General features: G+C 40.2%; 1 protein-coding gene across 3 annotated transcripts in view; it reads right to left on the minus strand.

Annotated features, from left to right (window-relative positions):
- The window catches only part of pdgfd (platelet derived growth factor d), a 144,403-nt gene extending 118,861 nt beyond the window's left edge, over window positions 1–25,542 (minus strand). Inside the window, exon 1 of one of the 3 annotated variants that reach the window (XM_063054094.1) lies at window positions 24,869–25,542. In XM_063054094.1, the coding sequence (XP_062910164.1) occupies window positions 24,869–24,980 (112 nt within the window). In that variant the 5' untranslated portion in view covers window positions 24,981–25,542. The remainder of the gene's footprint in view (window positions 1–24,868) is intronic. The other 2 variants (XM_063054095.1, XM_063054093.1) reach the window with 2 other exon arrangements.
- Between the last annotated feature and the right edge of the window lie 263 nt (window positions 25,543–25,805).

The raw sequence follows: 25,805 nt of genomic DNA on the forward strand, positions 1-25,805 counted from the left end.
CTGAATTTGAAGTGAAAATGACATGGTGGTGGCTTCAGTTGGGAAAGTTGATGAATTTGATAGTACTAGTGAAGGCCGGGAGTCATATATCAAGAGGGTGGAACTGTATTGTAATGCGAACAACATGAAGAAGCAAAAAAATCTTCTATACTTCTAAGCTTAACGGGCTCAAGAACATACAGTTTCTTACGCTACTTGGTAACCCCTGCAAAGCAAGACATTTAATTAAATTGTTGCAATTTTAGAAAATCACTTGAGCCCTAAACCACTGGTAATAGCTGAGAGATTTAGATTTTACAGAAGCAACCAGTCAAAAGATGAAAGCATTTCTGAATACATTGCAGAACTGTGCAAACTTTCCCAGTACTGTGACTTTAGAGATGGACTTTTGATGCATTAAGGCAGTGGTCCCCAAACTCTGGGCCACGGACCGATACATTGCCATGAAGAATTAATTAGCACCTAATTAATTAGCTTGTTTATTTCAGCTTTTTTCTTAAAGATGTGCTGGGTGCATTCCGGTTACCGCTGCACCGCTGCATTCTTCACGGCAATGTATCAGTCCGTGGCCCAGAGTTTGGGGACCACTGCATTAAGGAAGAGACTTGTATGTGGTATGTGTAGTCAGAGCACTCAAATGAGGCTATTATCAGAAAGAGACCTAACCTTAGAACGGGTATTGACCATTGCAATATTATTAGAGGCTGCAGCAGAACTACAGAAAAAGAGGTTAGAATGTGAAATGCACAAAATGTCCCTGACTGGTGCAAAAAGCCAACAATGTTATCAATGTGGCAAATCCTCCCTTGATGCAAATGACTGTTGGCTCAAAGAAAAAAGTCTGCAGAAAGGTCACACAGACAGATTGTGCAAGGCAGACAAAAGCACAACTAAATGAAAAGTCTCAAACACAAAACTAAGCAAATGCATAGTTACTGAATGTAAAACAGTATCAGACATCATAGAGTCTGATAAAGGTGAAATGTCATGCCCAGAACTGCACAGTATAACTGAAGAAGATCACAAAGTCATATTAGAGATTTTTGCATCTTTGGCAGGCAGGGAGAGGTTTTCAAAGATTGACTTGTCACAAGCCCATCTGCAAATGGAGATTGAGAAGTCAAGCAGGAACTTCCTCACAATCACCACTCATGAGAGGTGGTTCCAGTATAATCATCTCGTCTTCGGTGTCACATCAGCTCCAGCAATTTGGCAAAGAGCAATTGACCAAGAGCTCCAAGATATCCCAGGAACACAATCTTACCTTGATGACATCATTATCACTGGCAAAAATGATGAAAAGCACCCTCAGAACCTTGGTAAAGTGCTTATCAGACTGAGTGAGTATGGCCTGAGCACAAAGAGAGAGAGAAATGAGAGTTTTTAAGAATGGAATCTAATATTGTGGACATGACATTGACAAGCATGGCTTACTTAAATCACAAGAGAAGATTGAAGCAGAGCTACAGGCACCCAAACAGGAAAATGTGTCACAATTCAGGTCATATTTGGGCCTTGTAAACTACTACCACCAGTGTCTCCCAAACATTACGAGAGTGCTACATCCATTGGATGCACTGTCACACAGAGGAACAAAGTGGGAATGGTCAGAAAGATGTGAAAAAGCATTCAAGGAAACAAAGAGACTAATAACATCCAATGAACTGCTCACCCATTATGACCCACCTCTGCCCATCAGACTGGCATGCGATGTGTCCCCTTATTGCATTGATGCCATTTTGTCACACGTTACGAAAGATGGATCTGAACGTCTGATTGCACTTGCTTCAAAATCACTGATGAGTGCAGAATGCAACTACGCACAGATCGACTGAGAGGCCCTTAGTCTAGTATGGGGAATAAAGAAATTCCATCACTACCTCTATGGACAAAAATTTACATTAGTGTCATATCAACAGCCCCTTCTATCCAATTTCAAAAACAGGAAGGGAATTCCAGTGATGACTGCTACCCAGTTACAATGTTGGGCACTATTCCTAGGAGCCCACTCTTATGACATAGAGTTCAAGGATACCAAACAACACAGTAACACTGTTGGCTTGTCACATCTTCCACTATTGGCAACTGAAGAAGAAAAGTCTTCCTACTGTGATCCAGCAGAAGTGTTCCACACTGCGTCGGTGGACCAGCTGTTGGTCACAAATTCCGAAATACAAAGGGAACCAAGAAATGACCCGACATGTCATAAGTCTATGAAATCACCATGTAAGGATGGCCAGCTCATGATAACCCTACCTTTCCAGAGTTCTCAGCAAGACAGACCAGCGGTCTGTATGTTAAAGAACCCTGTTGTGTAGCTCTCTTGTTGTGGTTCCCTTTGAACTCTGCACTAGAGTGTTAGAGAATCTGCATGAAGGACACCTGGGTACAGTCAAGATGAAGAGTCTCACCTGGAGCTACGTGTGGTGGCCGGGAATAGATAAACAGATTGAAGACTTGGCCAAAAGCTATTCAGGATACCAAAAAAAATTCAAAATGCACCCCTACAGGCACTGAAACACCCGTGGGAGTGGCCAATGTCACCATGGTGAAGAGTATATATTGATTTTGCTGGGCCATTCATGGACTCCATGGAAATAGTTAAAACGCTATAAGAAAGACAAACTTCAATTTAAGTGAATTACAAATTATGTATTTAAACAAAAGGCAGAACAACTTAGAGCACTACCAATACTACTACAGTACTATAAAACTGGATATATTAGTTCCTAATAATTATCGACGGAGGAGGAGGAATTCATCTGGTGTACACTGCCATGTTCTTTTGATTGACCGTAAATGAATAAAATCAACACAGACGCTTAGTGCCGATAATGTACCGCCTTCGAATACAGCATCCTCCAAATCTTCACTTTTCATTATAACATTAAAGATGATTGTCAATACCTTCAAATTCTTCATGGCCCTAACCTGCCGAAGGAATGAAATTGTTTCATTTTCACTCCTGGCCATTTCTAGCATCTCCAAGACTAAATGTTGAAACCTCAGTGAACAAAACAGTTCTGAATTGTCTTACTGCTTATTTCTCACCAACTATCAATGACAATAATGATTGCTTTTTTGAGCATATACACACACAACTGATGCTATTTAAAAATGTTTCATTCCAGGCATGATGTAGTGTCTAGAGGCCACACAAGTGCACACAACTGATGATAGTTAGAAACTGTTCGGTGACATTCTGTTACCCCAACAAAGTGGCATAGTGTCCCAAATAAATGAAGGGAACCCCAGCTATTTACTTGATTAGTTTTTGCTCTTTAGGAGTTGTCCCAAGTAAGCGATGGTTCTGATTGATTGATTGGTGGCCCAATTAACAGTAATAGTCCTGATTCTGCACCTTAAAAAAATTAACTAGGAAATATAGAAATTGACTGTGAGGAGTCCATTTACCATCAAACCTTACACTGATGCTACTAATGATATTTCTGTCTAACTATGAATAGGAGTCTGGCCACAAAATGGGAAGTTCAAGTTCACGTTCAAATTTAATTGTCATTCAACAATAGATGAATATCTATGAATACAGTCAAACGAAACAGTGTTACTAAATAGAGGGTAGGATGTTAATGACACAACTCAGAATGGAAAAGATAAGAAGAATTGTCATGATGGGTTGGATTCTGCATAGGGTTGCCAACTGTCCTGTATTAGCCGGGACATCCCGTATATTGGGCTAAATTGGTTTGTCCCATACGGGACTGCCCTTGTCCCGTATTTCCCCTGCTAAGGTAGAGTGTTCCTATGAAACCGTTCATAAACCTAAATGGCATAAAGCGCAGAAGCAATTACCATTTACTTATACGGGAAAAATTTTTGAGCATTCCCAGGCCCAAAAAAATAACCTACCAAATCATACCAATAACACATAAAACCTAAAATAACACTAAAATATAGTAAAAGCAGGAATAATATGATAAATATACAGCCTATATAAAGTAGAAATAATGTATGTACAGTGTATCAGAATGGGAAGATTAAACCAAAACCAAATTGTAGAAAAAAAAATCGGCACGTACATGCATGTACACGTGACGACGTATGCATATGTCACGCATGAGCACACAGGTGCCCGCGCAGGGCTTCATGGTCATGGTAGTCTTTCTCAGGGTAAACACAAGTGTCCCGTACTTGACTGCTACTTTTGTCCCTTATTTGGGAGTGAGAAAGTTGGCAACCCTAATTCCGCATGAGCCTCCCTGCATGTTGTATTTGACCCCATACCAGCACTGTGGGTTTTGCAGCCTGATGTCTTAACTGACCCTCTAGCCTAGCAGTGGTAGGTAGCAGGCTGTGGAATCCGAGGCACTGCTCTGCGCTCCATGATGGACTTTTGGCAAATACCAAAAGGTAGTTTCAATAGCTTCTCAATGTGACTGATAATCAGAGACCTCTAAAAATTGCTAAGATACCTTTACTTAAAAATACATTTCAATGATGTACATTATGTAAAATGTAAACTATAATAAGGCAAAATTTTAACGCTAGGCCTTCATTTAACACTTTCATCCACATCGACAACTCCATTCAAAGATATTATAACTATAGCTAGTGTAATGTGGAAAGAGCAGATACGATATATATCTAAACTCTCGTTTCAGTACATCTGCAAATCTGCACACGGACTCAGTGCCAAATCCAAGGGCAGAAGAAAGAGATGAAATGCCCCACCACCCAACCTCTACAATATTCTGTATTTTCATGTTGCAACACACCGCACTGACCTGCTGGCAACGGATACATATGTCTGAGGCTATTAGTTATTTCAGCAGAGAAGTCAGAAGTAAAAGATCAAAATTTGCAGATGATACTAAATAGGACATTTTAAGTACAATATAGGTCTGAAGTAGAGTCTGTGACCTGAAATATTGACACTATTTGAGTTGCAGAACATTTGTATTACTGGTTTTCATTACAAACCTCTGACCTCTTGATTCCATCAATATTATATGGCGACTGGAATCATGTTCACATAGCAACTGAACAGGCTGAATATCTCAGGACTTTTCCTGCAGGTTTTTAAAGTAATAAACAAATTTTATTAAGTAGACATGGGGAAAGTGTTTCTGTTTTTGTAGAGTCCATAATATGCTGTAACTCATTCCGCTGCCACTTTTATGTGAATTGTTTTAAATTTGTCTTGCGTTACCACCAAAATGACCCTGATCAGAAATAATACTATTTACAATCATGACCAAGATGTATTTCTATTCCTTATCCATCTTGACCTCTATGACCCCATTGATACATCATCATCCTCCACAACATATTCTTTATTATCCAGTTTGCTGAAATTAGCCCTGCCTGGTTGCACACAGCAATATCAATTCCAAATTCAGGGTCAGCATTCACGTGTACCTAACATCACTTGGGTCAATCTCTCTGCTGTTTCCATTGAATCTTCTACTACCTGTGTTAAATTGCTTGTTCATTACCTAGCATCAAATAAATAGTAATTTTGTCTAGTAAAACACTAGTAAGACCAAAGGAATTAATTTCAACTCAAGTCAAAAATATACTCTTCTCAGGATCCCAGCCGGTTACAGGTATCGATTTTAACCGCCATTTCAATGACAAACTCTGCCATCTTCATCAGGGATCCTTGTACCTGGCTGGAATTCCAAGAGGTGTTTATTCATCATAAACGCCAGGAAAGCACTACATCCTATATAACCATATAACAATTACAGCATGGAAACAGGCCATCTCGGCCCTTCTAGTCCATGCCGAACGCTTACTCTCACCTAGTCTCATCCACCTGCACTCAGCCCATAACCCTCCATTCCTTTCTTGTCCATATAGCTGTCCAATTTAACTTTAAATGACAACACCGAACCTGCCTCAACCAGCTACCACTCTCTGAGTAAAGAAGTTCCCCTTCATGTTATCCCTAAACCTTTGCCTTTTAACTCTCAACTCATGTCCTCTTGTTTGAATCTCCGCTACTCTCAATGGAAAAAGCCTATCCACGTCAACTCCATCTATCCCCCTCATAATTTTAAATACCTCTACCAAGTCCCCCCTCAACCTTCTACGCTCCAAAGAATAAAGACCCAACTTGTTCAACCTTTCTCTGTAAATTAGGTGATGAAACCCAGGTAACATTCTAGTAAATCTTCTCTGTATTTGCCCTATTTTGTTGACATTTTTCCTATAATTCGGTGACTAGAACTGTACACAATACTCTAAATTTGGCCTTACTAATGCCTTGTACATTTTCCACACTAATTTCCCTCAACGCCCTATGGAATATCCTGTCAGGATCTGCAGACTTAATTCTAAATCTCTTCCACAGAACCTCTTATCTGTCCCCCTATCGAATCCCCTATCACTACTGCTCTCCTCTTTTCCCTCCTTCCCTTCTGAGCTGAGGGTCCCATCTCGGTGCCAGAGATGCAACCACTGCAACTCATCCCTGGTAGGTCATCCCCATCAACAGTATTCAAAACGAAGTACTTATTATTGGTGGGAACGGCCACAGGGGTGCTCTGCTCATTCTGTCTATTCCCCTTCCCTCCCCTGACTCTTAGGGGTGACTATCTCCCTGTAACTCCTGTTTATTTCTGCCTCTGCCTCCCCGATGATCTGAATTAAAGGAACTTACCCGGCCTTACCTCACTTGGAGTGAAGCTCTTCCTCAGTTCGCCGAAGCCTCAGGAGCCAAAGCCTTCCTACTCTGTCTCCCTTTTTCAGGTCAGAAACTTTCTACATTTATGAAAATCAGTAAAATTGGAGCTACTGAAAATCTGGCATAAAAACATAAAATGCACAATTTCCCATTTTGTTTTTTTATTCTTTAAATATTTCACTAATCTTATCCCTTTCTTGGTATTCAGATTGGAGTCTAGAATTTTGTAACCTAAATATCCTATTCTATCCCTTACATAGCCTCCAACCTCAACACCACCTGCTCCTATTTGTCTCTGTATCTAACTCAGCCCATGTTTTCCCAAAACCTGCATGTCTTTCTCACCTTCAGCTTCCCCAAATCTTTCTTTGCTGGCATTCTATTTCTACACCTTCCACATACTTGATCTCAGGTACCAGCTGCTAACGAGTCTCGTCTTTGACTTCACGCTCAAGTCCAGAGACTTGAGCACATAAAACCAGGCTCAATCCCAACAGGGCAAAGAATGGCAAATATCAGATGTGCCATCCTTCAGAGAGATCTCTAAGATGAGACATAATTTGCCCTCTCATGAACAGACGTACATAAGGTCACATAATAAAATCAGAAATTTCTTACAAAAGAGACTAGAATAGAACACAAAGAACACATTACCACCTCAGGTCAAATACTTACATTAATTTTTTTTTAATCAGGAGAGGAAATGGAAATGATAGCAGCTATTTACAGAGCTCCTGATGCAGCATACAAAAGTCTCAAGGCGATAATTTCACACAGTTTTGGTTTCATACTTGCTGTAATGCAACTCAATGTGAAAATGACTTTGTAAATTTAAATACTAAAGTGGTGTTTTCAGTGATCCAGATATTGCCTTCATATTTTCAGTCATCTGTTCAGCTCAATAAAATTTATCACTAATATCAAAGAAGCCAGTTAATCATATATGAGCTTAATTATCCATGTGCAGAACCTTAATATTACAGGACTATGGGCAACTCTGTTCAGATGACTCATTTTTGCACTGAAGCACATTCTAATATCAAATCATTGGCTGAAATTTGTTAGCAGTTTAATGCATCAGTACCTGCTGTAATACTTCATTGATACAGAAAACTGATGAAGCTCTGCTTCTCACATCTGTATAAGTTACTGTCTGTCCTGTGGTTTGTGATATCACACCAAAGGAATAATGAGTCAGGTAACAGGGAGTACCCCGGTGGCTGTGCCCCTTAACAATAGGTACTCCTGTTTGAGTACTGTTGGGGGGGACAGCTTACCCGGGGGAAGCGACAATGGCCGTGCCTCCAGCACAGAGGCTGGCCCTGTAGCTCAGAAGGGTAGGGCAAGGAAGAGGAGGGCAGTTGTGATAGGGGACTCGATAGTAAGGGGGTCAGATAGGCGATTCTGTGGACGCAGTCCAGAGACCCGGATGGTAGTTTGCCTCCCTGGTGCCAGGGTCCGGGATATTTCTGATCGTGTCCAAGATATCCTGAAGTGGGAGGGTGAGGAGCCAGAGGTCATGGTACATATAGGTACCAATGACATAGGTAGGAAAAGGGATGAGGTCCTGAAAGGAGAATATAGGGAGCTAGGAAGGGAGTTGAGAAAAAGGACCGCAAAGGTAGTAATCTCGGGATTACTGCCTGTGCCACGCGACAGTGAGAGTAGGAATGCGATGAGGTGGAGGATAAATGCGTGGCTGAGGGATTGGAGCAGGGGGCAGGGATTCAAGTTTTTGGATCATTGGGACCTCTTTTGGCACAGGCGTGACCTGTACAAAAAGGACGGGTTACACTTGAATCCTAGGGGGACCAATATCCTGGCAGGGAGATTAGCAAGAGGTACTGAGGTGACTTTAAACCAGAATGGTTGGGGGGTGGGAATCAAATTAAAGAGGCTAGGCGTGAGGAGGTTAGTTCACAAAAGGGGGATGGGAACCAGTGCAGAGAGACAGAGGGGTGTAAAGTGAGGGTAGAAGCAAAAAGTACTAAGGAGAAGAGTAAAAGTGGCAGGCCGACAAATCCAGGGCAAGCATTAAAAAGGGCCACTTTTCAACATAATTGTATAAGGGCTAAGAGAGTTGTAAAAGAGCGCCTGAAGGCTTTGTGTGTCAATGCAAGGTGCATTCGTAATAAGGTGGATGAATTGAAAGTGCAGATTGTTATTAATGATTATGATATAGTTGGGATCACAGAGACATGGCTCCAGGGTGACCAAGGATGGGAGCTCAACGTTCAGGGATATTCAATATTCAGGAGGGATAGACATGAAGGAAGGGGAGGTGGGGTGGCGTTGCTGGTTAAAGAAGAGATTAACGCAATAGAAAGGAAGGACATAAGCCGGGAAGATGTGGAATCGATATGGGTAGAGCTGCGTAACACTAAGGGGCAGAAGACGCTGGTGGGAGTTGTGTACAGGCCACCTAACAGTAGTAGTGAGGTCGGAGATGGTATTAAACAGGAAATTAGAAATGTGTGCAATAAAGGAACAGCAGTTATAATGGGTGACTTCAATCTACATGTAGATTGGGTGAACCAAATTGGTAAAGGTGCTGAGGAAGAGGATTTCTTGGAATGTATGCGGGATGGTTTTTTGAACCAACATGTCGAGGAACCAACTAGAGAGCAGGCTATTCTGGACTGGGTTTTGAGCAATGAGGAAGGGTTAATTAGCGATCTTGTTGTGAGAGGCCCCTTGGGTAAGAGTGACCATAATATGGTGGAATTCTTCATTAAGATGGAGAGTGACATAGTTAATTCAGAAACAAAGGTTCTGAACTTTAAGAGGGGTAACTTTGAAGGTATGAGACATGAATTAGCTAAGATAGACTGGCAAATGACACTTAAAGGATTGACGGTGGATATGCAATGGCAAGCATTTAAAGGTTGCATGGATGAACTACAACAATTGTTCATCCCAGTTTGGCAAAAGAATAAATCAAGGAAGGTAGTGCACCCATGGCTGACAAGAGAAATTAGGGATAGTATCAATTCCAAAGAAGAAGCATACAAACTAGCCAGAGAAAGTGGCTCACCTGAGGACTGGGAGAAATTCAGAGTTCAGCAGAGGAGGACAAAGGGCTTAATTAGGAAGGGGAAAAAAGATTATGAGAGAAAACTGGCAGGGAACATAAAAACTGACTGTAAAAGCTTTTATAGATATGTAAAAAGGAAAAGACTGGTAAAGACAAATGTAGGTCCCCTACAGACAGAAACAGGTGAATTGATTATGGGGAGCAAGGACATGGCAGACCAATTGAATAATTACTTTGATTCTGTCTTCACTAAGGAGGACATAAATAATCTTCCAGAAATAGTAGGGGACAGAGGGTCCAGTGAGATGGAGGAACTGAGCGAAATACTTGTTAGTAGGGAAGTGGTGTTAGGTAAATTGAAGGGATTGAAGGCAGATAAATCCCCAGGGCCAGATGGTCTGCATCCTAGAGTGCTTAAGGAAGTAGCCCAAGAAATAGTGGATGCATTAGTGATAATTTTTCAAAACTCGTTAGATTCTGGACTAGTTCCTGAGGATTGGAGGGTGGCTAATGTAACCCCACTTTTTAAAAAAGGAGGGAGAGAGAAACCGGGGAATTATAGACCGGTTAGCCTAACGTCGGTGGTGGGGAAACTGCTGGAGTCAGTTATCAAAGATGTGATAACAGCACATTTGGAAAGCGGTGAAATCATCGGACAAAGTCAGCATGGATTTGTGAAAGGAAAATCATGTCTGACGAATCTCATAGAATTTTTTGAGGATGTAACCAGTAGAGTGGATAGGGGAGAACCAGTGGATGTGGTATATTTGGATTTTCAAAAGGCTTTTGACAAGGTCCCACACAGGAGATTAGTGTGCAAACTTAAAGCACACGGTATTGGGGGTAAGGTATTGATGTGGATGGAGAATTGGTTAGCAGACAGGAAGCAAAGAGTGGGAATAAACGGGACCTTTTCAGAATGGCAGGCGGTGACTAGTGGGGTACCGCAAGGCTCAGTGCTGGGACCCCAGTTGTTTACAATATATATTAATGACTTGGATGAGGGAATTAAATGCAGCATCTCCAAGTTTGCGGATGACACGAAGCTGGGTGGCAGTTTTAGCTGTGAGGAGGATGCTAAGAGGATGCAGAGTGACTTGGATAGGTTGGGTGAGTGGGCAAGTTCATGGCAGATGCAATTTAATGTGGATAAATGTGAAGTTATCCACTTTGGTGGCAAAAATAGGAAAACAGATTATTATCTGAATGGTGGCCGATTAGGAAAAGGGGAGGTGCAACGAGACCTGGGTGTCATTATACACCAGTCATTGAAAGTGGGCATGCAGGTACAGCAGGCGGTGAAAAAGGCGAATGGTATGCTGGCATTTATAGCGAGAGGATTCGAGTACAGGAGCAGGGAGGTACTACTGCAGTTGTACAAGGCCTTGGTGAGACCACACCTGGAGTATTGTGTGCAGTTTTGGTCCCCTAATCTGAGGAAAGACATCCTTGCCATAGAGGGAGTACAAAGAAGGTTCACCAGATTGATTCCTGGGATGGCAGGACTTTCATATGAAGAAAGACTGGATGAACTGGGCTTGTACTCGTTGGAATTTAGAAGATTGAGGGGGGATCTGATTGAAACGTATAAAATTCTAAAGGGATTGGACAGGCTAGATGCAGGAAGATTGTTCCCGATGTTGGGGAAGTCCAGAACAAGGGGTCACAGTTTGTGGATAAAGGGGAAGCCTTTTAGGACCGAGATTAGGAAAAACTTCTTCACACAGAGAGTGGTGAATCTGTGGAATTCTCTGCCACAGGAAACAGTTGAGGCCGGTTCATTGGCTATATTTAAGAGGGAGTTAGATATGGCCCTTGTGGCTACAGGGATCGGCGGGTATGGAGGGAAGGCTGGGGCGGGGTTCTGAGTTGGATGATCAGCCATGATCATAATAAATGCTGGTGCAGGCTCGAAGGGCCGAATGGCCTACTCCTGCACCTATTTTCTATGTTTCTATGTTTCTATGTATCATTTCTTAATGCATGCATTACTAAATGACAATAAAAAGAGGACTGCGTGTCCTCATAATCTAATCTAATCTAAACAACAGGAATTCTGCAGATGCTGGAAATTCAAGCAACACACATCAAAATTAATCTAATCTAATCTAATATGGTTACATCAGTGATACTTGCAGGGCTGTAATGTTCTACCTGGCTTGTGGCTACTTAATGAGTTGCATGCTGGACTCTGCGGAATGTGTTAACGGGTCTGAATTTGCTGAAGAAGACCCTTCAGTGGTTTGGCAAGCACTTGTGACACATGGCAACAACCTGTAACTTCAAAACAGATGCAGACCCCTGTCCAATAAAGCCTATGTCTGGTGTCAATGTAACATGGGAAATTATCCATTTTGCAGCATTGGGTTATCTTTGTCCTTCAAACTTCTTGATCTATGGTGTTGTCACAGTATAACTCTCAGACCAATTTTCAACAATACCTACAATATAAGTAAGGTTGGTTTTATTTATACAGCCAGGTTTTCAAGGCAGAATACCATAAAACTCCATTGACTAATGCAGACAAAGTAAGTAGTTCACTAGCCAATGAGCAAAAGCAAAAACGCTTGACAGCTGTTCTCATTTGTTTGATCTTCAGAGATACAGGGTTGTTCTGCATAGCCCAGCAGATCCATGCCAACAAGATGCTTTCCTTAATTAGTCTCATTTTTCCACATTTGGCCCATATCTCTCTCAATCTATCCTATCCATGAAACTGTCCAAATATCCTTTTAAGTGTTTTGTTGCATGTGCCTCTATCACTTCTTCTGGCAGCTCATTTTATTTACCCACATACTATATGTATGAAAATTTACCCCTCAGATCCTCTGCAATCTATACCAGTTTGTTTTATATTTGCCTCTTCTGTGAAAAATATTGTGACCATCCACCATGTCTATGCTCCGCATGATTTTATAAACAGACAATAGATGTTATCCACTCAAACTTTTGAAATGTTGCCCACATCCTCATGTATTCTGTTGACCCTGACCTTATTTCAGGGATCAATTCATTTAAATGGAAAGGGCAGGGTTTTGATGAAGGTCCATTGGCTTTTGGATTAAAACAGCATGAAATCTTGTGCTGCTGCAGCATTTAAATTTCTTCAGCAGCAACTTTAGCCAGAATTGAGTTGAGGAGGAACTTCTTCTCCCAGAGAGTTGTGGAGGTGTAGAACGCGCTGCCTCAGAAGGCAGTGGAGGCCAATTCTCTGGATGCTTTCAAGAAGGAGCTAGATAGGTATCTTATGGATAGGGGTATCAAGGATTATGGGGACAAGGCAGGAACTGGATATTGATAGTAGATGATCAGCCATGATCTCAGAATGGCGGTGCAGGCTCGAAGGGCTGAATGGTCTACTTCTGCACATATTGTCTATTGTCTAATTCTGCATGGTGGAAGTGTAAACTAGAGAAGATGCCTATATGAAAATGGAACATGATTTTGCAGACCTTGAAGCTACGAGCCAAAGCATTTGATCCCAGAGACCTGAAGGAGAGAGGAGAGCCTGCAAAAGAGATCTTATATTTGAACAAGTAGTAGGAAATTTCAATTCTGCCTAAATATTCCTTTGGAAATTTTTGAGGTCAAACTGTTTCCATTTTGTTCCAATGGATTTAGTGAGTCTTTCAGTTGAGATTCTCATCTGGGCTTCTGTTAGGAAAGTTGAGATTTACAAGATCCTTTGACAGAGGAGCAAAGAGAAGCAGAAGCTGTTCAAATATAGTGAAAGAATCAGGAAGAAACAGATTAATCAAGCCAGCAGCAGAAAGACTACAACCATGTTAACTGGTATTTATAACACACACACACACACACACACACACACAATTATCCACAGAAAAGCAAAAATTGCACTTTAAATATGCGGTACATAATTAGTTCTGGCACAGTGTAGCACATCTTGATGATGTATTAATGGGATGAAGTCAGATGTAAAACCTCTAGATCATTAATTACTATGTTATTTTCCTCTTTTATGTGATCTTGTTAAATAAGATAAAATAATAGAAATTTGCAAACAACTTAATCATCGAATATTGAATCCTTTTTTTCTTTGTTGTCACATTCAGGAGCAAACAATCAAAAAAAAGCTTCAAAGTTTTCTTAAAATGTTGAAATTAAAATAGATCAGGTAAACCACGAATCTAAAAATGTTAACCTATTTCTCTCTTTTTGGGTGGAATAACATGTTGTTTGTTGCCACAATTCAGTTTCCCTTCTACCTCAATTAAGATTTCCGTGGGATGATAACCACAGGCCACTGTGCAGTCTCGGCCGGTCTGTGAGTCAGTTTTTCCAATCATACCATTCCGTAAATGCTACTAATCAGGTTTTGCTGCAGTATGCTGGAACAAATTGAAGCAGTAGCAATATTTTGACTTTCAGAAACAAACTTTGAAAAAGGGAGCTCTTTATATGGAAGCTATTATGAACCATCAACATTGCATCTGCACAGCAGTTCACCCTACAGATATGTTGGATGTGATACTGGCAGACGCAATAGTGAAATTCAGGCCGACATTCCATCTCCTCCTTTAATCGCATCCCACCAGGACTCATAAGAGCAACTGTTATTCAGTCTTTGCCCCCAATCAGTCCACCTCCACTGTCTGCAAATGGGTCCCCAAACATTTTCTTTCAAGACTACTTATTTCATTTAAGAGAGCATTATCCACATTGGATCTAGCAACAGCTTGAACCTTGAGTATTAAAAATTCAATTATGCTGCAATGGTACCACATAAAAAGATTATAGATTTTTGTCTTGTTATTTGGATATAATACTGGCTGGCATCCATTGTATAAGTTGCCTGCTGAAAATAAGGGAATTAAAAATTGAGTAATTTGCCATAACAATTGTTATGCTGCAAGAGTTGAAAATCTACAAGTTAGCGTCAACTGTGGTCTTCAAGTTGAAGTTTAAAAATAAACTGGACCTGGGCACAATTCAGTCCTCATTTTTATCTTTTTTCCAAAAGTATTATTATTTTATACAACACTTTTATTTTATTTTGTTCATAATTTAAGAAGAAAATCTTACAATTTGTTAACAGAGTTCATTGTGACAGAGAAGTTTTCCACAATTCCGTCCAAAGATCAGGAAGCAAAAATGAAGCTAACTAGCTCCATTAAGATAATGTGAGTTCAGAGAGATTTATCCAGGTTACTTCCACTGTAGATGTGCTCTTAAAAATTTATAAAGAGGTAGGTGATAGAGGTGGAAAATTGTGGCTCAAATATCAGACACAAAATTAAATTCTGCACATGGGAAGTATATTTATATGTTTTAGTAACAGAGATAATGTATACATTGAATATTGCAATATTAGCAAAAACAGGGTATGACATACAAAGATGTGAATTTGGAGCAAGTAGGCCACTCAGCTCTTCTGGCCTCCTCCACTATTTAATAAGATTGTGCCTGATCCGACTGTAATCTCCACGCTGCATTGCTGACTACCTGCTCTGCCCCCTTGCTTATTGTATTTATCTACATCCATCGTAAAAATAATGAAAGCCTCTGTTTCCACCACTTTTTAAGAAGACTTCATCATCCAAGAAAAAAGTCTTATTTTTGTTTAAATAGGCAATACCTTAGTTTAAAAAAGTGATCCCTAGCTGCAGTTTCTCCAACACAAAATTACACTCTCCCCATATCCACCCCATCAAGGCCCTTGTGTTTCCAGCATATCCCCTCTTAATCTTCTGTTCCTTCAGATACAAGCCAGCCAATACAACCTTTCCTCAAAAGACAACCTTCCCACCCTAGTAAACCTTTCTTAAATAAGAACAAAATGTATAGTTTATTCCAAATGTGGTTTTACCAATGCCTTAGAGAATTAAATCTAACCTCTCACCAACACATTTTTGTTTCAAATTCTGCTAACAAAAAACGCTCTTGTTCAAAACATTGAAAGTCATAATTACAGTATTCTTTCAATTCATAAGGTACCATAAATATTCCAGAAAAATATTTATAAGTTTACCAGATAATCTGTTTCAGTAACTTTAATTGTGGGATAATGCCACCAAAACGTTGGGAATAACTCCCTGCACTTCATCAAAATTGTGCCTGGAATCTACTATATCCACTCAAGTGAACAGCAGGTCCTTGGTTCAACTTCTCACTGAAGCGTGAGAATGTTGCATTTGCTCTCTATTGCTTAGAAATGGACCTTGATTTATATTTTCCAAAACAGCCAACAGTGATGCTAAGATCATCTTTGACAGAGCCTTCAAATAAAGAAACCTTACTACTTCCTACCTGTCATTTACCTCAGGAGTTTGTAAAAAAAATTCTTCAGTGTTATTTTAAACAGTCAGCTCTGTTCACCATAGCAATGTCTGCATCTCATCAATGTGAGCATGAAGTCACTTAACTGACCCAATCCATATACACACTCTACTTGTATATAATGCAATATTCAATAAGTCTGAGCAACCAAAAACAAGAAGGCACTTTATCAGTAAACGACTTTTATAGTTGGCTTCCTTAATCATACACGCAAATATTTCTGATGGAAAAAATATTTTTATGATTTAGTATTTTCTATTGCAATTGAGTACTGAAAACTTATTTAACAGTTTATAACTAAACACACAAAGATTAAGATTTGTAACAAAGCCATCACAGCTGATGGTAATATTTCATGCTATGTTTATATGGCTTGTAAATTAAATGATGATTTATGCTGAAGGATGATTCTGCTTATAAAGGCCAAGGGAACGTTTTTTGACATCCAGCCATTAATTATTGAGGCATTTTCAGATTCAGATCCAGATTAATTTATTCATCACGTATATCAGGCACTAACAACGAACACAACCTAAGGATATGCTGGGGGCAACCCACAAGTTAACGCCACATATTCCAGCAACAACATAGCATGCCCACAACGTTCGGTGGAACAACACAAGCGACAACACCAGCAACAATATAAAATAACAACAGCAATTGAAGCCCCTTTCTTCCTACCCACCTACCCAACCATCCATTCACACGCACAAACAGACCAACAAACCCAGGACAGTCTCCGGTCCAGACTCGAGGTTCAAAGTTCAAAGTGAATTTATTATCAAAGTGCATATGTTACAGTGTACAACCCAGTGGTTAATTTTCTTGCAGGCATGCACAGTAAATACAAGAAACACAATGGAATCAATGAAAGACTGCAACCGACAAGATGGCCAAACAATGTGCAAAGGATGACAAATTGTACAAATACAACAACAACAAAAAAATTAAAAAGTAATAGATGTCCAGAACACAAGATGAAGAGCCCTTGAATGTGAGTCCATAGATTGTGGGATGGGGCGAGTGAAGTTGAGTGAAGTTATTCTCTCTGGCTCAAGAGTCTGATAGTTGAGGGATAATAACTGTTCCTGAACCTGGTGGTGTGGGTCTTGATACTCCTGTACCTCCCTCATGATGGCAGCAGCGAGAAGAGAGCATGACCTGGGTGGTGTGGATCCCTGATGATGGATGCTGCTTTCCTGTGCCTACGCTCTGTGTAGATGTAATCAATGGTGGGAGGGCTTACCTGTGATAGACTGGGGCCGTATCCACTACTTTTAGTAGGATTTTCCGTTCAAGGGCATTGGTGTTTCCATACCAGGCTGTGATGCAGCCAGTCAATGTACTCTCCACCACATATCTACAGAAGTTTGTCAAAGTTTTAGATGTCATGCTGAATCTCTGCAGACTCCTAAGGAAGTAGAGGCACTGCCGTGCTTTTTTCGTAACAGAACTCACTTACATGCTGGGCGCAGGACAGATCCTCTGAAATGATAACACTGGGGAATTTAAAGTTTTTGGCCCTCTCCACCTCTGAACCCCCTATAATGGCTGGCTCATGAACCTCTGGGTTCCTTCTCCTGGAGTCAATAATTAGCTCCTTAGTCTTGCTGGCACTGAGTGAGAGATTGTTGTTGTGACACCTCAGGCAGATTTTCAATCTCCCTCCTATATGTTGGTTTGTCACCGCTTTTGATTCGGCCAATGACAGTGGTTTTGTCAGCAAACTTAAATACGGCATTGGAGCTGTCGTGAGCCCCACGGTGATAAGTATGAAGTGAGCAGAGGAGGGGCTAAGCACACAGCCTTGTGGTGCACCTGTGCTGACTGAGGTTGTGGAGGAGATGTTGTTGCCAATCCGAACTGACTGGGGTCTGCAAATGAGAAAATCGAGGATCCATTTGCACAAAAATGCATTGAGGCTCAGGACTTGAAGCTTATTAATTAGTTTTGAGGGGATGAAAGTATTGAATGCCAAGCTGTAGGCAATTAAGAACATCCTGATGTATGCATCTTTACTTCCAGGATTGAGTGGAGAGCCAATGAAATGGTATCTGCGGTGGACCTGGTGTGACGGTAGACAAATTGGAGCAGAAGTCATTTCTCAGGCAGGAGTTGATATGTTTCATCAGCAACTTCTTAAACCACTTCATCACAGATGATGTAAGTGGATGTAATGACTCACAGATACAGGTGGGGTTGCCAACTGTCCCGTATTAGCCGGGACATCCCATATATTAGGCTAAATTGGTCTGTCCCATACAGGACCGCCCTTGTCCCGTATTTCCCCCGCTGAGGTAGAGCGTTCCTATGAAACCGTTCGTAAGCCAAAATGGCGTAAGGTGAAGAAGCAATTACCATTAATTTATATGGCAAAGCTTTCTGAGCGTTCCCAGACCCAAAAAGTAACCTACTAAATCATACCAATAACACATAAAACCTGAAATAACACTAACATATAGTAAAAGCAGGAATGATATGATAAATACACAGCCTATATAAAGTAGAAATAATGTATGTACAGTGTAGTTTCACTTACCAAAATCGGGAAGGTTAAGCCAAAACCAATATGTAGAAAAAATATCGGCATGTACACGCCTGCGCACATCACGTATGCGAAGGACACACATGAGAACGACACGAATGCAAATGTCACACAAGTGCCCGCACAAGGCTTCATGGTTATCGTAGTCTTTTCGGGGTAAACACAAGTGTCCTGTATTTGACTGCTACTTTTGTCTCTTATTTGGGAGTGAGAAAGTTGGCAACCCTAGATACAGGGGCTTCAAACTCCAGACATGCTGCTGACCAAGGGACTTTGGTAATTGGGCCTCGACCTCTGGACTCACCAACTTCAGTCTTCAACCTCCAGGGCTTGCTAATCATGGAGCTTTGAACTCCACACTCACGTAGACTTCCGTCCCCAGTACTTGCCATCCGGGCGGGGGGCGGGGGGGGAAGTGTTCACCAGTGCACCAGCCCTTTGTCCTCAGGGCTCATCGACATCAATCATTGACCATGAGGATTTTTTCCTCAGCATCTACTGACCTGACATCCATCCACGGGGGTCACTGGGCTTTAACTGTGTTGTGCTCCGACTTGGATTCTGACCAGTGGCTCCTGTCCCTGACTCTTCGTTAATTGCCTCTGATCTCTAACTTCCCATCATCCTTGTCCCTAAACCCTTACATGACCCTTAACTCCCTTCACTGTCCCCAAACCATTCCTATCAACCTGGAAAACCACCAAGCCTGAGCCATAGCCTCAACAGACATCACAGCTCAGCGTGATCTTGACCGTATCATTAAAATCAACATTTGAAGTTAAGTTTCAATGTTTTCAATTAACTAAGTGCATCAATTCAATTAGAGGGTGTTGGGGTTCATCTGGGCAGCTGATTATTTTGGATAACTCTTAAAGAACAAAAACTAATCAAGAAGATAGCTGGCATTCCCTTTGTTTAAGTGGCATAGTGTGCCAATTAATTGGAACAGGAGACTGTCGCTGAACTGTTTCTAACTAGTGTCAGTCGCGTGCATTTTTGTTGCCATTAAAGACCCTACGTGCTTAGAGCAAACAGTTTTTAAATAGCATCAGTTGTGTGTGCTTCTTCTGAAAAAGCAGTGATTTTTGTCACTCACAGTTGGTGAAAAATAAGCAGTAAGATAATTCAGAACCGTTTTGCTCACTGCTGTTTCAAGCATTTAGGCTTGGAGATGCCAGAAACAGTTGTTAGTGAAAAATCAAATGATTTTACTACCCCAGCAAGTTAGGAACTACAAAGAATTTGCATCCTGATTAATTCCTCCATTGATAAACAGTGGTTTGTCTTTCTTTATACTTGTTTAACTATTTTCATGAAACTTTGGCTAATTTGGAGAAAATTTACTGGTCCCCATGTATCCCAATTAACCAGAATGCATTATATACTGGATCTTTTATCAAGCTCAATTTAATATTTATTACCTAAGCAATGGTTCTATTGCTCCAGTTAGAGCCAATAGTGGCCAACAGGCATGGCACAGAAAACATAAACAACTTAGAATCTTCTGCAATCATTCTCAAACTAATGAAGTGCCCAGTTGGTTAGAGCATTTTCCAATCTCGTTTGATGCCTTATAGAAGCTGTTCCACAGCAATTAATAGGAGTCAAGCATTATTGTCTTTCTAGTATTACCAAACATATTGTATGCTTCTTATATCTAGAACTTCCACTCTACTCTGTAAAAGTAAAAGCAATACTGGAGACCACTGTTTCTCTGTTTTTGCCATCTGATGACCAGAGATACCAGATTTTCAAGATGTTACTACATTTCAAAAAAGATGTGCATCCATGTGAACTACTATAATGCAATCACACAAAACAGAAAACAAAAATCTTATTATAGGTTGAGTACCGCTTATCTGAAATGCTTGAGACCAGAAGTGTTTGGGATTTCAGATTTTGGAATATATAATGAAATAACCTGGGATGGCCATAATTTCCAACTCTAAATTTATGTGCTACTGGTAAGCAGTCTTTGTTTTATACTTGTTCATCACACATATGTGCTTCAGAGTAAAAATGATTACATGCCATTAATATAATTAAAGTATAATGTGTGCAGGGTAACTAAAGCAGCACCGCTGCATCAGAATGAATACCTGAATCAGCTGTTGAACAAATAACAAACAATGGCAGGCTTTCAGTTTCCAAGTGCAATGCCATTTTTTGATTAGAAGGTTACAATACACTGCACTTGTATTTTACTTTTTTTTTTAGCTTTTATGTAAAATATAAAAGCAATCAACATTGTAGAATTGTTCCGCTTTTCTTCATTGATGATCTTCACAAACTCATCAATGAATTTTCAAAAATTTAATGTTTGCAATTACCTTCAATTTTCAGTGTGTCGTGATAGATCTTCGTTTGTTTCATAATCAGCATATGTTCACTCAGGCAATGATGAATCCACTCTTTCAATACACATTCGAGATCTTCGTTTTTCACTTTATGCAGTGTTTTTCTATTTGTCATTAACTTCTGTTCATTAAATATGTGAGGTCACTTCTCAGAACTGTGTGACATGCAGAGACCTGCACATTGCCTGGGAACCTTCACTGGAATTTTCATTTGTGAGGCCATGTCAGTGCTCAGAAAATTTCTTATTTCGGAGGTCTTTGGATTTTGAAATTTTAGATAAGACACTCAACCTGTACTAAATTTCCAATCATATAAATAACAGTAATGTTTATCAGCTTTTAGTTGCAACTATTTATGATTCCTCAATGCAAAATTATAGAGCATCAATTCAATGAAAATACAAGATGTTCATCTATTGTCTGCATATTTTTATGTGGGACAAAGAAAATTGCAAACACGTTACTTTTCACATAATAGACTGAGAGTTAAGATAGAAGGAATGAAGGTAATGTTTCTGATTGCTGAAATGGTGAAGTTGCTCATTTGTCTACTTCAAGAGAGACACAAGAATTTGTGAAAAGGGGAAGATTTCACAGTTTTGAACTTTTATTTCTCATGAAAAGTTGTAGATGTTGGGTTAATTGACATTTTCAACACGAAAACTGTTGGAATTTTAGTAAGTAAAGGTAATAGACATGGATCAAAGCCAGAAAATGAAAATGGCACAGATATAGACCAGCCATGAAAGATAAGGTTCTTGAAAGGCTGAATGGCATACCTTGTATTTCAACAGGCAAGTTGATATAAAACTAATAATAATTGCATTTCTACATCTTATCATATCAAATTACAACAGAGCATTCATGCTAATAGTTACATTGTACAGAAATGCAGTAACTTTTTACTGAAAGGTAGCTGGTATGTGTAAAGATGTAAAGAAAGCATTTTACAAAAAGCAGGCTTTTTCAGAATTTTAATAAATGACGTTTTTAAAATAACACATGCATTTAAACTCCAAAAGAGGTGCCCCAAACTCCAAATGTTTGGTTCAAAGTGATCTACAATGACTCACAGTTCAGCAATGGTCCATTTGAAAAATTCTTATCTTTGTTTTCATATCCTTCCAGCCATTGGCCTCCCATTCTCTATAAAAGATCCAGCCCCACAACTTGATGGGCCCTCAAATTCTAGTCCCTAATCTTTATTTCTTATTTCACTCTCCCTGACTTCAAGACAGTCTTTAAAGCTCAGTTCAATGACCAAGATTTTGGTCCGAGCTCCTTTTCATCAGTTTAGCATCAAATTTAGTTCAATATTGTTCTTGTGATACACCTTGGAATATTTCATTTGTTAAGTGTTTTTTATGTGTGCAGGTTTTGCTTTATTGTGTTGCTGAGACCTTTCAGAAACATTCAATTTCTCAACCCCACGTGTTCCTAATCTCAACAGTTGGGCAGGGTGTAGGAGTCATAACACAAAGTTGATAAAGGAAAAGAAATGAGTAGCTTGCAGCTCTCTCATATTTCAATTGACAGTTAACCAAAAGCAGCATTTTACAGGAACTAGGAAAATTCTAGTGCTGCCTTGACCAACTTAGGTGATGTGTGGCTGAGGAAGGAAATTATCAATGCAGCATTATTAGCTGAAATAAAATCTGTGCAGGTAACCACCTGGATAATTTAAGTTTTAAACTTTCATGTGTATTTAGTTGTGGTTTACCATCATTATTCACTGAATATTAATACTTTCACTACTGCTTTGAAAAATTGCTTAGCTTCTAAAATGCGAAGATCCAAAGTTCAAACGTTGTAATAACAGTGAATCCATCAGCAATTTATTTTCATTGGACTGTGAAATTGCATTTTAAGCCACAATAACTGGAGCATAACTTTACCCAGCAACTCCTAATTATCTAACTAAAAGGTTCGCTATTTAAATAAGGACAAACTACTCATTTACATGTTAAATTACGAGGAAACGGTAAAATGTAAAATGTGCTTTCAAATAAAAGGCCAGGCATAATTCAGTTTTCATAGCTGAATAAGGAATGTTTTAATGCTGGAGTTCAATTTTAAATGCATATTCAGGGCTGCCATGATAGTGCAGTGGCTAGTGCGACACTATTACAGCTTGGGGTGTCAGAGTTCGGCGCTCATTCCCAGCGTCCTCTGTAAGGAGTTTGTACATCCACCCCGTGGAACATGTGGGTTTCCTCCCACAGTCCAAAGACATACCAGATTAATTGATTATTGTAAATTGCTCTGTCATTAGACTGGGGTTAAATGCATGGGTTGCTGGAGGTGCAGCTCGAGGGGCCAGAAGGGCCTATTGCACACTGCATCTCTAAATAAATAAATAAATACAAAAGTTGTAAATTAATTTCAGATTGATGAATACTACATATCAGCATAAGATAATTTTACAATATTCTTTGCAATTAATTGCACATTTTTGATAATACATTAAACTATTTTGTTTGGAGCATTTAACAAAGTAATATTATATAGCTGTGAATAATAACATTCAACGAGATCAACCTGACTATCGAAATCACCATTCACTGTAACTCTGAGACACTGATTATGACGCTCGAATGGTCTAATCTACCCATCAATCTAATATTTGATCACTATCACTTAAAAGAACCAAGGCTGCTGCAGGATGGAACTTCATCCTAAATTTGAAGCATTTAACTATGTTTCCCTTCGAGCTGCCCATCAGTTTTCCTCAGTCTACTTGTGTGGCTCCACCTTTCAAAACTGCAAGCTGCGTTCTGACGAAAAACCAGACGGCGGCTGCAGTGTCGTCTGCGTCGCGGTGACGTCATAACGCACTTGTATTCCTTTGACGTCACAGACTTTATTACAGCTGACGTCAGGTGGCAGCAGACTTCTTCCCGGCACAAAGGGATGCAGCTTCTTTAAATGGTCACCTCTAGGTCTCTCGCCTTTACGGTTACAGTCCCACGTCGGTGGAATTTGCTGGTGACAAGTGATTGATGTGCAAAGAGATCGTTTTGGAGGGTGGGCATAGTCTCACATTGCAGAGCACTGATGTATGTCTCACAGTGTAATGGTCATTGTAAACGACACTGATAAGGTCAAGGCAAATTCAGTACTGCCTCCTCCCTCCCTCCGCGTAATGTTTCCTGCTGCCTTGAATAAAACCCGCATTCTTCTAGCTGGAATGCAGCACCCACATGCTCTGAAATCAGAGCCCCCTGCACCTTGAACGCGCATCTGTCTGCTTTAACATAAAATAACAGTGCAGTAGTAAAGCGCCCAGAGCAAGAACTACGCCAGTAGCTCTCAAGCCGCTTGTAGTTTGTTTCACTATTGAGATTGCACAGCACAAACAGTCGTTCATAGTGAGGGGAGAGGCAGGAATTTTAGAAACCGTGCGTCCTTTATCCAGACAGACATCAACTGAGAGATAACAATGTAATTTAATACATGTACTGGTGAACGTCCAGCTGGCGACTTGATTGTCTCGGATCGTTTGTTAAATCTGAGTTTAGTTTTAAGTAATTTATAGCAAATTATTTCTTCTGGTTAGATTTTAATTCCATGATCATAAATGCAATTAGTTCTCGTACTATCCGGCTGCCTGGTAATACCGTCTAAAGTCCTCAGCGGTCCAGTGAAAAATACATATTGTGCTGCACCGTAAGAAAAGGGTAAGCGCCAAATGGAATGACACACATCAGGAACACACGAACGTCTTACAAAAAATGCAAAATACGCGAAAAAAGCAGTTGGAGTGTTTCACGGAGACAGACTAAATGTCCTGCCAAGAAGTTGAAATATTGCTATATACACTTTGGAGAAAGAAGGGGAGAAGTTTTGGAAGTTTTTGTACTTTCTTCGTTGCATTTCGTCCAACAGGAGTCGCTAAACAACACCAGCTCTCTATTTAGTGAAAACAACGTTACTTTTACAACTTTAAATACTTTCATGCAATAATTAAAACAAAATAATTAACTTACCATCTCTCTGGATAGTAGAGGAGCGCAAAGCCTTAATAGAACCACCTTGAGCTTTGGTGCCATGAAGGCGAAAGTCACCAAATACTACAGCCAATGTGAATAGCAATAACATTGGGATTTATATTCCTAGGCTCCACGGCTTAATTAGTAATAAAATCCACTTAGGCGACGATGTCCTTCAAATCTTCAAAACGTTATCGAAAGTTTGATGTGCCTCTTTTTAACAGTCTTGCTGCATCATTAATGCAGCGGCAGGAAGCGATCTGCGTGCCTCGACCTGCAGAAAATAAACCCTAAGACTTAAAAGATGTAACAGGTTGATTCTTCGACTAGTAAACCGGGAATAATTCGGTCCAAGTTTCACCCAAAAACTACGTCCTGGAGAGATCGCATCTTCAGAGAGTGCATCTTCAAAGCGTTTAAAACGCAATAAAAACAGAATCCCGGTAAGTTACCCCTGGCAGCCCTAAAATAGATGTGGTTTCAGAATGCAGAGGCTGCGATCGGTGCAGATCGCGCGTGTGCTCCCACAGTCCTGGTGAGGAAATACGCGGGGTAAAGCATTAAGGAAGCAGCACTTTGCAGTATAAACAAAAGGAAAGCGTTGCAAGTACAGCTGAAGCTTTCACGTTAAAAGGGGAAAAAAGTCTACACGTAGCACTTTCTGTTTGACGCCGAGAATGTCATCCATAGTGCACAGTCCTTATATGACACAGACTTGGCAAAGCACTAGAGGTTTTTTTTTGCATTCTATGAGATAATGAAGTTAGTGTTAAGAAAAGATGCAACTCTCAAGTCCCTCCAACAATTTGTAAAGCCTCGAGTATAGATCAGTTATTCCACCATGTTTAGGCAGTAGTTTAAAGTTTATATTTGTGGTCAACTGCACTCTCATTCTTACCTGGTATTGAACATATGGGATAGCCGGTTAGATTTA

The sequence above is a fragment of the Mobula hypostoma genome, chromosome 7 (genome assembly GCF_963921235.1).
Source record: "Mobula hypostoma chromosome 7, sMobHyp1.1, whole genome shotgun sequence".
Lineage (NCBI taxonomy): Eukaryota > Metazoa > Chordata > Chondrichthyes > Myliobatiformes > Myliobatidae > Mobula > Mobula hypostoma.